The sequence below is a fragment of the Thamnophis sirtalis genome, unplaced genomic scaffold, assembly GCF_051295495.1.
Source record: "Thamnophis sirtalis isolate CommonGarterSnake01/CBP01778 unplaced genomic scaffold, rThaSir2_p1.2 scaffold_5, whole genome shotgun sequence".
NCBI classification, from domain to species: Eukaryota; Metazoa; Chordata; class Lepidosauria; order Squamata; family Natricidae; genus Thamnophis; species Thamnophis sirtalis.
Genome location: NW_028261385.1, coordinates 115402135 through 115415773, shown reverse-complemented (window position 1 = coordinate 115415773; position 13639 = coordinate 115402135). Strand labels below are relative to the sequence as shown.

At 40.1% G+C, this 13639-nt stretch overlaps 1 protein-coding gene across 2 annotated transcripts in view; it reads right to left on the bottom strand.

The window, feature by feature from the left end:
* Window positions 1-11261, bottom strand: part of LOC106545379 (collagen alpha-2(VI) chain) — a 66044-nt gene extending 54783 nt beyond the window's left edge. The window contains exons 1-3 of one of the 2 annotated variants that reach the window (XM_087716672.1): window positions 11096-11261; window positions 2882-2998; window positions 957-1552 (exon numbers count right to left, since the gene is read on the bottom strand). In XM_087716672.1, coding sequence (XP_087572798.1) covers window positions 957-1552; window positions 2882-2969 — 684 coding nt within the window. In that variant the 5' untranslated portion in view covers window positions 2970-2998; window positions 11096-11261. The remainder of the gene's footprint in view (window positions 1-956; window positions 1553-2881; window positions 2999-11095) is intronic. The other variant, XM_087716671.1, reaches the window with a different exon arrangement.
* Window positions 11262-13639: the final 2378 nt, after the last annotated feature.

Sequence of the window (13639 nt, the reverse complement as noted above, 5' to 3'; positions counted from 1 at the left end):
TTCTCGTAAGAGAACAAAGCTGATGGCCTTAGAAGGCTTCTAAGGTACGACTTTGTAAAGATAGAAAGAATCCATTTTTTAAGCAAAATATTTCCTACAGTGCTTGAGGCAGTAGGTTTATGGGGAAGAAAAGAGAAATGGGAAGACATCAATACACATGGCAACAGTGTAAATCCATATATGATGCTTTCAAGACAGATTAAAAAATCCACTGGAAAAATCTATTGGAAACTAAAGCAACCAAGTGTTCTCTCTCTATACCATTATATGGTGTACATATAAGATTGCTGGAAGTGATGCACAACAATCGGACAATAAATCTTTATTTTGGTCAAAAATCTGCACAATATTCCACCTATTGGTTGCAGTCATTTGTAAACAGCCTAGAAACAACAGGCACTACTATTAGAATCACAGATCTGGAAAGAACCAGAATGAACATGTTGAAACTATGATAGCCAATGGCTTTCCTTCAACAATTATAAAGATATTTGAAATGTCATTTCTTCTACTTCTGAGAAGTAGGGAGAGCTACCTGCTCATTTTCCTCAAGGAGATTATAGTCAGAGTTTGGAAAAACAAAAGGAATTTTGGGCAGAGTGTATGCACAAAATCTGGGGTGGCCACTTCATTTTTTTGGGGGGGGGAATATCTAAGAACAAAGTCATTTTGAATGCTGGAGCAGGACCTGGAATCCTTCATAGGAAAAGCCTCCTTAGAGATCTTTTCAGGTAGCAGGAATAGGAATAATGTCCTTTGGGATTATTCATGTTCATTTCTTCTCTATAATATTTTGTTTCTAATGATGGCCTGAAATATTTTCATGCAAATTAAGCCAATTAGTGCTTGGTTTTTAGAAAACCACACCATGCAACTCCCACCTTATTAGACAGTCAAGCTACCCAATGATCCAGTAAAACAATGTTCTAACACAATTCTTAGGTATCAATTCTTACCATAACTTGGATGATTTTATCCATGGTCTCAGTATCTTCATCAACACTGCCTTTCTTTAGAGTGGCATAGTTGTTCCTAAAAAGTTCATGTGGAAGGCTGGCAATTTCCTGGAGACCTTGCTCATAGATTTTCTGGCTGGGGGCCACTGCAAAGAGCTTGATCTCTGCATCTCGTGCTCGATCAGCTTGCTGCTTCATCCCTCCACAGGGACTCCCTGTCACATGGCCATCAGTGATCACAATGGCATAATTTGTCCCCTGCGGATTGAGAGGCATCTGAGCTGTCATGTTGGAGAGAGCACAATCTGTGAAAGTGCCCCGACCAATGTAACGGATTTTTGCCAACCTATCATTGAATAGCGCCTTGTCTTGGGTTATAGAACTAAAGATTACTACTATATCTGAAAAATGAAGTCCCCCAATTTGCCAATTTATGGATATTTGTTGTTGGTAGACCTCATTGGCCAGCTTATTAACGAATTGAGCAACAAACTTCTTGCTATGGTTCACTAAACTCTCAATAGGGTCAGTCTGAAGGGCAATGCTCTCAGATGTGTCAATGACAAAGTACACCGTGATAGGACACTCAGTTTTATCTGTAAAAAAAGAAAAAGAGAAAGAATGTGGTAAGAAGACTAGATACATACCCATCTAGAGGCTCTTGGGGAATGAAACCCTTGGAGTTTGTGTAGTTTTTCATTCCCATGGTGCAGTAGCTGAGTTAAGGATCAGTTCCTGAATTGACTCTTATAGCTTCATAAAGACATGAGGTATCTCCTGCCCTTTTTCCCAAACCACTTTCCCCCAGAAGAGATTATCATTCTGATCTCCATTACAGGGTAGCATCAATATATAACATATAGAATATTGCATGAGCCTTATTTATTTTCATTTAGAACATGCATCCCTTAAACCAATGTGGCTAATCTAAATTTACAGACAGTGAGTACCATAAATGACAGCTTTGGTCAATATAGTTTCTCAGCCTAATGTAATCACATAAATAAACCTTGGAAATTAACAGAATTATCAGAAACATAGTCATCCTTAAGCAAATATTTACTGTATTTATTAAACCAAAATTCCTAGATGTGATGCCCCCCTTTTTAAGCAGGGATCCACAGTGTCTGAAGCATACTCAAACTGCATTAATATGACATGCAGCCACATCATGATGCAAATCCTGCCCTTTTGCCATTGTATCAAACATGCGATGCAAGTATAGAAGTCAATTATTTCATCATGGCCTCATAGTTGTCCAATCTCTTATTAAAAACTTCCAGTGTTGGAGTATCCACAACTTCTGAAGACAAGTTGTTCCACTGATTAATTGTTCTAACTGTCAAGAAATTTCTCCTTAGTTCTAAGTTGGTTGTCTCCTTGATTAGTTTCCACCCATTGATTCTTGTCCTGCCTTCAGGTGCTTTGGAGAATAGGTTGACCCCGTCTTCCTTATGGCAGCACCTCCAATATTGGAACAATGATATTTTTTTAGTAGTGCTTTTCTGCATTTTCCCCACCTTTTAAAACTGAGAGATAACACAAATGCATAAGCTCCAGCCGAAGTATGTGTGTGTATCTGTATGTGTGTGAGTCTGTACCATTTTCACTGGGGTTTTATGGCTGCTGCAGATGACAGTCACAGAATTCTAGAAAAAAATGTAGCCGCTTTAAAGAATTAGAGATATATGAGTACACTGTATTATTGATAACACCACTTTGTCTTCAGACTCAAAGTACAGCAGAATCCTAGATATTCAAATATATGATTTTGGACATGGATTGTAATAATAGAACATCTTCACTATAAGATTTTTAATTATTTCTTATATTAAACTTACATCTTTACATATTTTCAGAAGGCATGACAGAAGGAAAAACCATGAAGGAAGAACTAAAGTAAATTGAGAAAGTATGTTTTTTACCTGCACAGGAAGTTCCTTCATCATTTTGAGCATTGAGGGGGACGACAGTTGTGCAGAGCAGAACAGCTAAAAAGGCTTGTGAGAACATCCCCACAATTCTCCCGTCTGCTTCACCTGCTAGAATAGAGTCAGCACAAAAGTTAAAAAAAATTAATTGACTAAGACAGAAAGTATTGGATGCTGAGAAAGTGCCCTTACACAGAGTGAAATTTTTAGTCCACCTAGTCCAGCAGAATTCATATGACAACAAAAGCTGGACAAACAAAAGCTGAACAGAGCTGGAAGGAACCTTGGGATCTTCTAGTTCAACCCCCTGCTCAAGCAGGAGAGACTCCTCAGTAACCTATAAGCTCAGCCACCAGCTCTTTAGATCCATGCTTCTCCCAGCTAGTTAAAGCAGTTCAGGGAGATGTTGTATGAGTGGGTTCTTGCAGTGATTAATTCTTCTTCGAAGAAGGGGGTTGTTCTTTACCTCTTGGAGAGGTTGTTTCCCCCTCCTCAAGAAGCCATCACTGGATACCAGCATACTGGACAATTTCATCCAGGATCTCACCTCTCTTTTCAGGGAAAGTTGGTAGGAAAAATGGTTGTGCAACGCTTTAGAGGGCCTTAGAGGAAGCAGATTATCTGGATCTTCTTCAGTCAGGATTCAGATCTGGTTATAAGATGGAAAACACACTGCTCATGCTTTTGGATGACCTCTGGCATGTGTGGGATGGAGATAGTGTAATTTATCTTTGCCTTATTTGACTTCTCAAGCTTTTGACACCTTCAATCATGATGTCCTTCTGGAAGAGCTCAGAGGATTGAGGGTGGGTAGCAGAGTGTTGTGTTGCTTGTCCTTCTTCATTTGGGGTCTGCTCTAATCAGTGATGTTGGAGAAGAGAGGTCTGGCCCTCAGCCCCTACTATCTAAGGTGCCACAGAGTTCAATCCTTTCTTTTCTCTTTTTTAATATCTACATGAGGGTGGGTGGGTGAACTCATCTGTCATCTTGGGGTGAGGTATTATCAGTACACTGATGATACCCAATTATATATCTCCATCTCTGGTAAATTAAGGAATGATGATGTGGATATCTTATCCCTCTGTCTGGAGAATATGGGGAACAAAAGGCTTCAGATGAATCTGGCAAGATTGAGTGCCCTTGAATTTTGGAGCCCACAGATTCCTTCTTTGATGCTAGATGGGATTGCACTGCTCTAGACAGAATCAATGCACAATCTGAGGGTCCTCTTAGACTCATAACTCCTGCTTGATGAGTAGGCGATAGCTATGACTAGGAGGTCTTTCACATAGCTTTGTTTTGCGTGCCAGTTTTACCCATTCTTGAATCTACAGCCCTGCTGACAGTCATTCATGTCCTAGTCACCTCCAAATTAGACTATTGTGATACACTCTACACGGGCTTACTCTGAAGAGAGTATCTAGAAGCTTCAACTGGTACAGAATGCAGTAGATCAGCAGAGGTTACATCTCTGTTCTGCCAACTGCATGGGCTGCCAGTTTACTTCTGAGTCCAATTCAAGTTACTGGTTTTGACCTTTAAAGTCTTTCATGGCATTGGATCAAGCTATCTGAGAGACCAACTCAGCCTGCCCTACTAGATCTGGTAAAGAAGGTATGCTGTTGGGATCAGTTAGAGATCTACATTTGGTGGGTCACAGGAGTCAGGAGTGCTGTGGCACCACCTTATGGAATCCCCTTCATTTTAAATCTCCTACCATAGAGATTTTTCTCTTTCCCCCATTCTAGATTGACCTTGTTCCATAAATTTAAATACACTTTTAATGGGAAATCATAATTAAATGAGAAAAAAAACATTCATTGGATGACTATGGAAGAAGGGATGGAGATGCCTCATTATTAACCTAAAATTTAAATCAGGATATTTATTTCATCACTCTTGGGTATACCTAAGAGCCAAGGTGGCGCAGTGGTTAAATGCAGCACTGCAGGCTACTGCTAGATCAGCAGGTCAGCCGTTCAAATCTCACCGGCTCAGGGTTGACTCAGCCTTCCATCCTTCCGAGGTGGGTAAAATGAGGACCCAGATTGTTGGGGGCAATATGCTGACTCTCTGTAAACCGCTTAGAGAGGCCTGAAAGGCCTATGAAGCGGTATATAAGTCTACTGCTATTGCTATTGCTACCTTGGTTTTAGTGGAAGTTATCTGGTACAAATCCAGTATGAATGTGGCCTGATGGAAGGACTATTTTATTTATACTTATTTATTTAATGAACATTTACAGCCACACATTGCCGAGAGATTTCTGGATGGTGACAGAAATAAAAATATTAACCAAACTACACAAATCCATAAAAAAAGTGGGCCAAGGTTCTAAAAATCCCACCATATCTAATACAACTATATCCATGCCAGAATTCCATCAACACCCCTGGTGCCTAGGGGAAGACACAAGTTTTCACAACCTTCCAGAGGACTAGCATGATTGGGCTATCCGTATCTTACTTAATCCTAAATTAAACTAAGTTTGCTTCTAGTCTATATCTAATAAAATAAATAAAATGAGGATGCCCTCATTCAAAATATGCTTTGCATGAAACATTGGGGTGCACACAAAATGGCTGAATACATAATGGCAGATTTTGTGTGATGACATCATGGTACGGATTTCACCATTTTGGTGTCTCTGGTTTGTTACGGATGCTGAGATAAAACGTATAATCACTACAGAGTAGCATTAGTTCTCTCAACAGCAGTTGGGAGAAGGGAAATTTTCTGTGATATAGCAGATATGGATAGTTGGGCAAAGTATCGAAAGTCCTATGTTAAGATGATGCTTTTGTACCTTTTCTGAGAGAGACCACAGCAGAAGTTTAAAGATCTACATGTGTGGGACTCTGTAGATCTATAAAGGTATTTTTCATCCCAGCTGTCGTGTTTTCAGTGTACAAACAATAACAACGGCACTTAGACTTATACGTATACCACTCCATAGCACTTTACCACACTTTCTAAACAGTTTACAGAGTCAGCATATTGCCCCCAACAATCCGGGTCATACTACCTACACAAAACATGTAAAAGGTTAAATCATGGCAACTGGACCAATATTTATTAAACTGAGATGTCTTGTTACTCATCCAAGTAACATCTTCAGTCAAAATGACAATTTTTGGTTAGGCATAGAGTCAGAGAGTTGTTGGAATGAACTAACTCTTGCAGGGGGCTCTCCCCAAAATGCAATGCAATATGTAAATGTAGACTAAATCATTCAGGCCAAAAGCACGTAAAAGGTTAAATCGTGGCAACTGAACCAAAGTTTATTAAATGTATATGTTCTGTTACTCATCCAAGTAACTTCTTTAGTCAAAATGACCTTTTACATGCTTTTGGTCTGGATGATTGAGTCTACATTTACCTACCTCCACAAAAGTTCTACATGGCAGTGAGAGAATCTGACCTGATTCACTGACATTGTAATATACTCATTGGCATTGGCATGTGTACCATCTCAGCATGCAGGGCTTATTTTCATGCGTAGTATTAAACAAAGTCCCCCCTCCCCAGAGAGCAATGCCCTTTGTATGTTAATGGAGGAATGGCATTGGTTTGGAAGAGCATCCCATCATGCAAGCAATCTCCCTGCTCACACTGAAACACAACCAGGGATTTCCCCAACTCCCCTGTGGCCCCAACCTCATCAAAAATCAGCCCAATGACTTGCCCCAGACCATCAATGAACTCTGGAGATGAGCAGAACCTTCCAACGGCAGAACCCCTGCATCACTGCCCAGGCCACATCCTGTTCAAGAACAACCTCATAAGGTTGTTTTAAAAGAGGAGTAGATACCCAGGATAGAGGAGGTGGAACCACGTATTTTCCAGGAGGCTTAAAAATGCAGTTTTCATCAGTTATTAGGCGTTTCACAGGTTGATTTTGTGTGGGTTTTTTTTGCTTCCACACAGTCAGTTACGTTAAAGAAAAAATAACTTTAGAATCTATATCTGGATTTCTAAAAGCACTGAATGTTCCTGAAGTATTTTATGTAACAAAAATAATGAGGTCATAAATGAGTGTTTACTAAGGTGACCAGATTTTCAGATTGGTAAAGAGGGACACCTTTGACCGGGGGGAGGGGGGCTTGATTAAAAATTTTATATGGAGCAACAAAAATTCTCATACAAAGGAAAAATAGTATTGTAATATTTTTTTTTATTTCAACATAACTACAATTTACAAATATAAATTGTAACTGTTGCCAAACATCAAAATTTTGACCACGTGACCATGAGGATGCTGCAACATAAGTGAATCTGGTTTCCCCATTTGACTTTGTCAAAAGGTCACAAAAGGCGATTACATCACCCCAGGACACTGAAACCATCATAAATACGAATCTGTTGCCAAACATCAAAATTTTGATCGCGTGACCATGAGGATGCTGCAACAGTCGCTAAGTGTGAAAAATGGTCATCAGTCACTTTTTTCAATGCCATTGTAACTTTGGTCACTATATCACCTTTCTTGCCACAGTTCTTAAGTGAATAACTGCAGCTGATAAGTTAGTAACATAAGTGAATCTGGTTTCCCCATTTGACTTTGTCAAAAGGTCACAAAAGGAAATTACATGACCCCAGAATCTGTTGCCAAACATCAACATTTTGATCGCGTGACCATGAGGATGCTGCAACGGTCGCTAAATGTGAAAATGGTCGCTAAGTGTGAAAAATGGTCATCAGTCACTTTTTCAATGCCATTGTAACTTTGGTCACTATACCACCTTTCTTGCCACAGTTCTTAAGTGAATAACTGCAGCTGGTATTTTGTATTTTGGATAGAATCTTTTTTTAAATAGTCTAAGACAATTTAAAAAAAGAATCCACACAGAATAAATTGAAGTAAAACATTTCAAACTATTCCACACAGAATAAATTGAAGTAAAACTATTTTTAAAAAATTCTATGCACAATATATTTCAAAGTATTATGCATAGAATTTTTAAAAATGATTTCACTTCAATTTATTTTGGATAGAATCTTTCTTTAAATAGTCTAAGACAATTTAAAAGAAGAATCCACACAGAATAAAACTATTTTAAAAAATCCTATGCACAATAAATAAAATATTATTTTAAAATACATTAAAAAATAAAAGAAAAAACCCCAGCTCACTTACCAGCAGGCAGGCACTCCAAGTCAATCCAGAATGATGTAGATGTTAATACAAAGAACTGAGCAAATTAAAATGGTGAAAATGGTCCCAGGGAAATATTTTTCCACCATATTTCACCATTTTTCCCACACGAGCCGACCTACAACCTCCGTGCCCCTCCCTTCTGGAAAATCCAGGAAGGAACTCTCGCTACTTCTCTAGACAAACTATTTCCTGGAGCTCTATGGTACTGGGTCATCTTTTCTTATAAAAGTAAGTAAAATGGGCGGGAGGGGTCTGTTTTCTTGCTTTAACGTTTTATCTTCAATGAAAGTACTGAGGCAGAGAGAGAGAGAGGATAGACAGAGTGTCTTTTGTCTTGCCCCAGTTAGGATTTCTTAAACAAATCCACTGGACTTTCAACATGAAGCCAGAAAATTGGGACTTTTTAAAAACACCCCGGGACATGGGACAAATTGTTATAAATCATGGCTGTCCTGCCAAAATTGGGACGTCTGGTCACTTTAGTGTTTACCTGTTAGAAACTCGGGTTTGGTCTATATCAATGCTATAGGTTCTGATGGTGAACCTATGGCATGCGTGCCACAGGTGGCACGCGGAGCCATTTCTGAGGGCACGCGAGGTGTTGCCCTGTCAGCTCCAGTGCACATGTGTGCGCTGGCCAGCTAATTTTTGGCCTTGATTTTCGACCATTTTTCTCCCTCCGGGGGCTTCAGGGAAGCCTTTGGAGGGAGACAAACGACCCAACAGACAACCCGGAAGTCCGTTCCCGAATTTCCAGTTTGCGTGTTGGACTGTTTTTCACCCTCCCCAGACTCCTAGAAAGCCCCTGGAGCCAGGGCAGGGTGAAAAACAGACCTACTGGAAGTTGGAAAATGGGCCGTTTCTGGCCTCCATTTTCACCCTACCCAAGCAAGCCATGTGCGCATGCGCGGAACAGTGGGGGATGTGCATTAAATTATGGGGGTGAGCATGGGAGCACACATGATAGCACCCATGCGTGTACTTTTGGCACCCAAGTCAAAAAAGGTTTGCCATCACTGATCTATAATATTCACACATTATAAATACAATCTTCTACAGTTCAATAATCAAGAATATTTTGCAGAGACATTTTAAAAGAAAGGAAAATAATCAAGATTGCAAATAAAAATTCTTTCCCAACACTGATACTAAAAAAATGCAACGGACAAAAACTGAAGTCTTTTTCAAACAGAAATAAATACTAAGATGCATACTGAGCTGTGGCTTCTCCCCATAATTTAGGTCTCATAAACCTTAGAACTGAGGAATATAAGCTGATAATGAAAGTAATATTTTACCCCTACAAATCTGATCTAATCTGCAGCCATTTTAATAAAGTCACTACACTCTCGGTTTAACGTGCTTATATTTACGATTAAACAAATCAGGCATTTTCAGGCCTGCAAATCAAGGAATTCCAGCTGTAGTTTGGGTCTCTAAATTGCATTGTGTGGAAAACAGTTTGTATAGGACAGTTAGCTCTCCTCTATGTTTAATAGTGAGGCCCACATTTCAGAAATATGTAGAACTTCAAACAACCTTTCCCAGTATGCTATAGTAGATTACATTTCTTTGCAAATCAAAAAGCATAGTAATTATGTATCAACAAGCTGTTATAGGTGCCCAGAGCGGAGATATTTTAAAGTTTTCATATTAACAGCTGGTCTTAATTTTGTTTTCTTAACAAAAGGAGACATTGAATAGTTCCTCTAACATTGACCATTGTTATAAAAATATTCTTCTCTTCCTTTCTCTTTTCTCTTCTCTTCTATCCTGATTGCCTTGCTTGCATTTTCTCACTATAGTTCATGTTGTTGTAGTAATGCTCTCTTGAACCATATGACATTCAACCTTAACTAAAAACCTGGATATAACTTTCCTTGCAGCGTCCAGATCATTCAGCAGAGTAGCATTTTCCAATCCAATCCAATCCAATACATTGATCTGATCAGAGTCCCTTCTAAGGAACCATGAAAGACTGGGCCTCTCCTGGCACTATGGCTGCTTGTGGTGATACCTTTGTGAAAGGAGCTGGTTTTGGACAGAAACCATGTTTTGGACAGAAACATGTTCTCAACTAATAGCTGAAGAGAAATTCTTGATATGTAACTGTTCAGAATGTTCTTCCTCCCTGCATTAAGTTCTGCTTTGCATTCACGTCCTTCCACAAAGCAGAAGGCTGGGCTAACTTCTGTAAGCTTAAGAGACCAAGGTCTGAACTCTAAAGCAGCAAAACCAAGAACCAAGCATGTTATTTGCTAAAGATGCTACTACTTTTGTGTCAAATGATACAAAACAGGCAGACAAACAGTGTTGGTAAAATTATTGTTCTATCAAGTTCTAGATACATACATACACATACAGAAATTTCAATTTGTCAATCAAACTCACTAGTGAGTATAACTCGTAAATCTGGAATGAAGACATAATTTAAAATAGTGAATTTTGCCTTTTACTTTGTGACACAATGAAAGAAATATATCTAGAATGGCAGGATTAAAGGAGAGTAAACTAGCCAGCTTTTAAAAGTTAAAATCATTGCAGCATCTAACTGTATTCCTAGATTATTAGAAGATGAAAAGTCCTCACAAATAGTACAGACCAAATATTCTACTGTTTCTTAAGCAGAGTTAAACCAGAGATAAGTTTTAAAAAATCCAGAAGTGTTTAAAAACAACCCAATGATAATTTGTGCTGATATGACCCCACAAACAATACATATTCTGATTAATCACCACTCTATGTTACACTCCCACCCCCCAGCTTTGGTGGCTAAAAGAAGAGTACAATTGTTTTCTGAAGTCATTTTCCTGCAGGGATAAGAACACCTTTTGCTAAGAAAAAGGCTTTGTGAAAGCAACGAGGGTGCACAGAGGATTAGCTTTGCCTCCCTATAACGGAACATCCAAGCAAAATTTCCCATCTGTTTGTGCTGAAATAAAATTTGCTTCTCTTGATAAACAACAGTGTTTCTAAACTTGCTTGTCCTCTGATAATTATTAAGATAAAATCACAAAATGGGCAGGAATACAAAGTTGTATTCAGCTTACCTGCAAAACACAGAGATCAATACACTTTTAGAGTGAAAAGGGTAAAATGAAGATTGTTATCCTTTGGTTTCAAGAGGGAGTCTGCATCTTCAGGGAGAAAGGGTTTCTTTCTGTTTCTCCGTTTTTGAGTGAAGGGAAGGAGGCGCTTTTTTCAGCTCTATACTGTAACTTTTCTGATGGAAAGTAACAGCCTACTTCTTAATTCTCCTCCTTCGAGTCTTCCCTTGAAAGAAAGCTCCGAGCAGCGTAGTTACTTATCGGTTATCCACCAGGTGGCGCTGTGGGTCCATCAATCGGGAAAGGGCGGGGTACGCAGTTCCTGGATCTCCCTTCTTCAGAGCAGGAGTTGGTGGGACGGGAATGAAGGCAGGCGGGGGTGGAGGAGGGCTGAATTTTTGAGTGAGTTACAAAGCCACGACAGGAGTGACCGCCTTTGGATGACAGAGGCTTGTGAAAGAGTCGGTTATGTTGCCCTCGTTAACGTGCTTGCTTCTTGCTATGTCTGTACTGTACAGAATTCCGACCCTCCGACTCCCTCCCCCGTTGAACTTACGGAGGGGGGGGGGGAGATTTTGTAAAATTGCTCAAAACGAAGCCTCAGACTTAAACAGCAGCCTAGCTGCTATTTTCAAATCAATTCTTCTGATACTTTCTGATTCCAGAGTTTAACTGGTGTAAAAGGGGCACGAGACAAGCAAAATAAAAATTAACATCATCAACAATAAAGAATAATAAGTGCAGGAAAAATGAACGGTTCTTTGCAGGCATAACCTTAGACAATGAATCCAATCCAATAAGGCGGAAACCAAGCCTCTGTTTCAAATTAGTGAAATGGCTGGCAATCGACTCTCATCTTCTCCATTTCCCTGCCATAAATTCTGTGGAGCAATTGTTGTTTCCCAAATGGATCCTTGCACTCTGTTCAATTCCACTATTTGATATCCTATCTCTAAAATATACCATTCACTTCTTTTCAATTTCAACTGAAATTATTTCAGTCTTCAATTTGTTTTGCTGGAGTCTCTTTAGCGCTCTTCAACCACTGTCAAAACAATGCAATAGTTTAACAGAATAACAAGAATTGGAAGGGACCTTGGAGGTCTTCTAGTTCAACCCGCCTGTTCAAGCAGGAGACCCTCTATCGGGGGTGTGAAACTGAATTTCTTCAAGGGCTGGATCAACATTGTAGTTCTCTACAGGTGGGGTGGGGGAAGAGCGGGTAGAGACAGGACAGACGCCTCCTGCAGCACTTTACTGGCCAAAATGGGGCATGGGGGCGCAATGCACCTCCCACCTCATTTTTGCCCTCCATGATGCAACACTGCAACACTGTCGGGCGAAAATGGGCCACACTGAGGCCTCAGGAGGCTCCCTGCGACCTGTTTTTGGCCTCCCTGGCCTCCAGGAGCATTCGGGTGGCTAAAAACGAGGGGGTCTCAGGGATTTTTGGCTGGCAGAGTGCTGCAGGAGGCTGTGGAGGCCAAAAATGGGCCACAGAAGCCCCTCATGTGGCCCATTTTGGTCAGCAGAGGTACCGTGGACCACTCCTTTGATATTTCCAGGCCAGCTCCATGGGCTGGATTTAGGCACCCCCCAGGCTGGATCTGGCCCACAGGTCTTGAGTTTGAGTTTGACATCCCTGCCCTATATCATTTCAGACAAATGGCTGTCCAGTCTCTTCTTAAAAGCCTCAAGTGATGGGGCACCCACAACTTCTGAAGGCAAGTCATTCCTGGTTAATTGTTCTCACTATTAGGAAAACAATTTCATTAAAAGCACTCTGCATTGTCTCTGCCTTTTAACATCTTAGCCATTTCTTTTGCTATTGACCACATTCCTTTTTCTGACTAAGTATTTTATACAGAATCTATGTTTCAGACTTTTTTTTTTTGCAACAGTCACTCTATCCTGTCCAAAAAGTAAAGATAGGGACAAAGGTGTGATCAAAATTCTATGTTTGTCAGATCACAAAGGCATACTTTCTACCTTGGCTTTTTGCCTGCTCCCTGAAAATGCCCTTGATACACAGGTGCAATGCTAACACTAAGTATCATCAAATAGCAATACAATTGGGCGTCTTGAGAAGTTTGCGCAGAGATGACAGTCTCTTTGTACAATACCAACCTCTGCAAATGGATCCTTCAAGAGACAATAGATGTCAAAAGCACTGTACATTTTTACCATAACCAACTCTGTCCTGTTCCTTACTAAAAATTGCTCACAGCCATTTATACTTTACTAAAACTCTTGTAGATGTTTGTCTGCTTGTAATCTTCAATTGGATGAAACGGTGCATCACAAAGCAACAATTTTTGAATGAAGATAAATGGGCTAAACCCCATTTATGGGAAGAGTGCATAGGGTGCATGAGAGGCGCTTGTGGGTCAGAGGGTGTGCAGGGATGCTAGGTGGTATGTGAGAGATACTGCTTTATGAGAGACACTGCATGGGTCAGGGAAAGTACACAAGGGATAACTTGGGATGGAGCTGCCCTATATATGAATTACAGCAGAGGCAGCTTGTCTGCATTTTGACACTTCACCA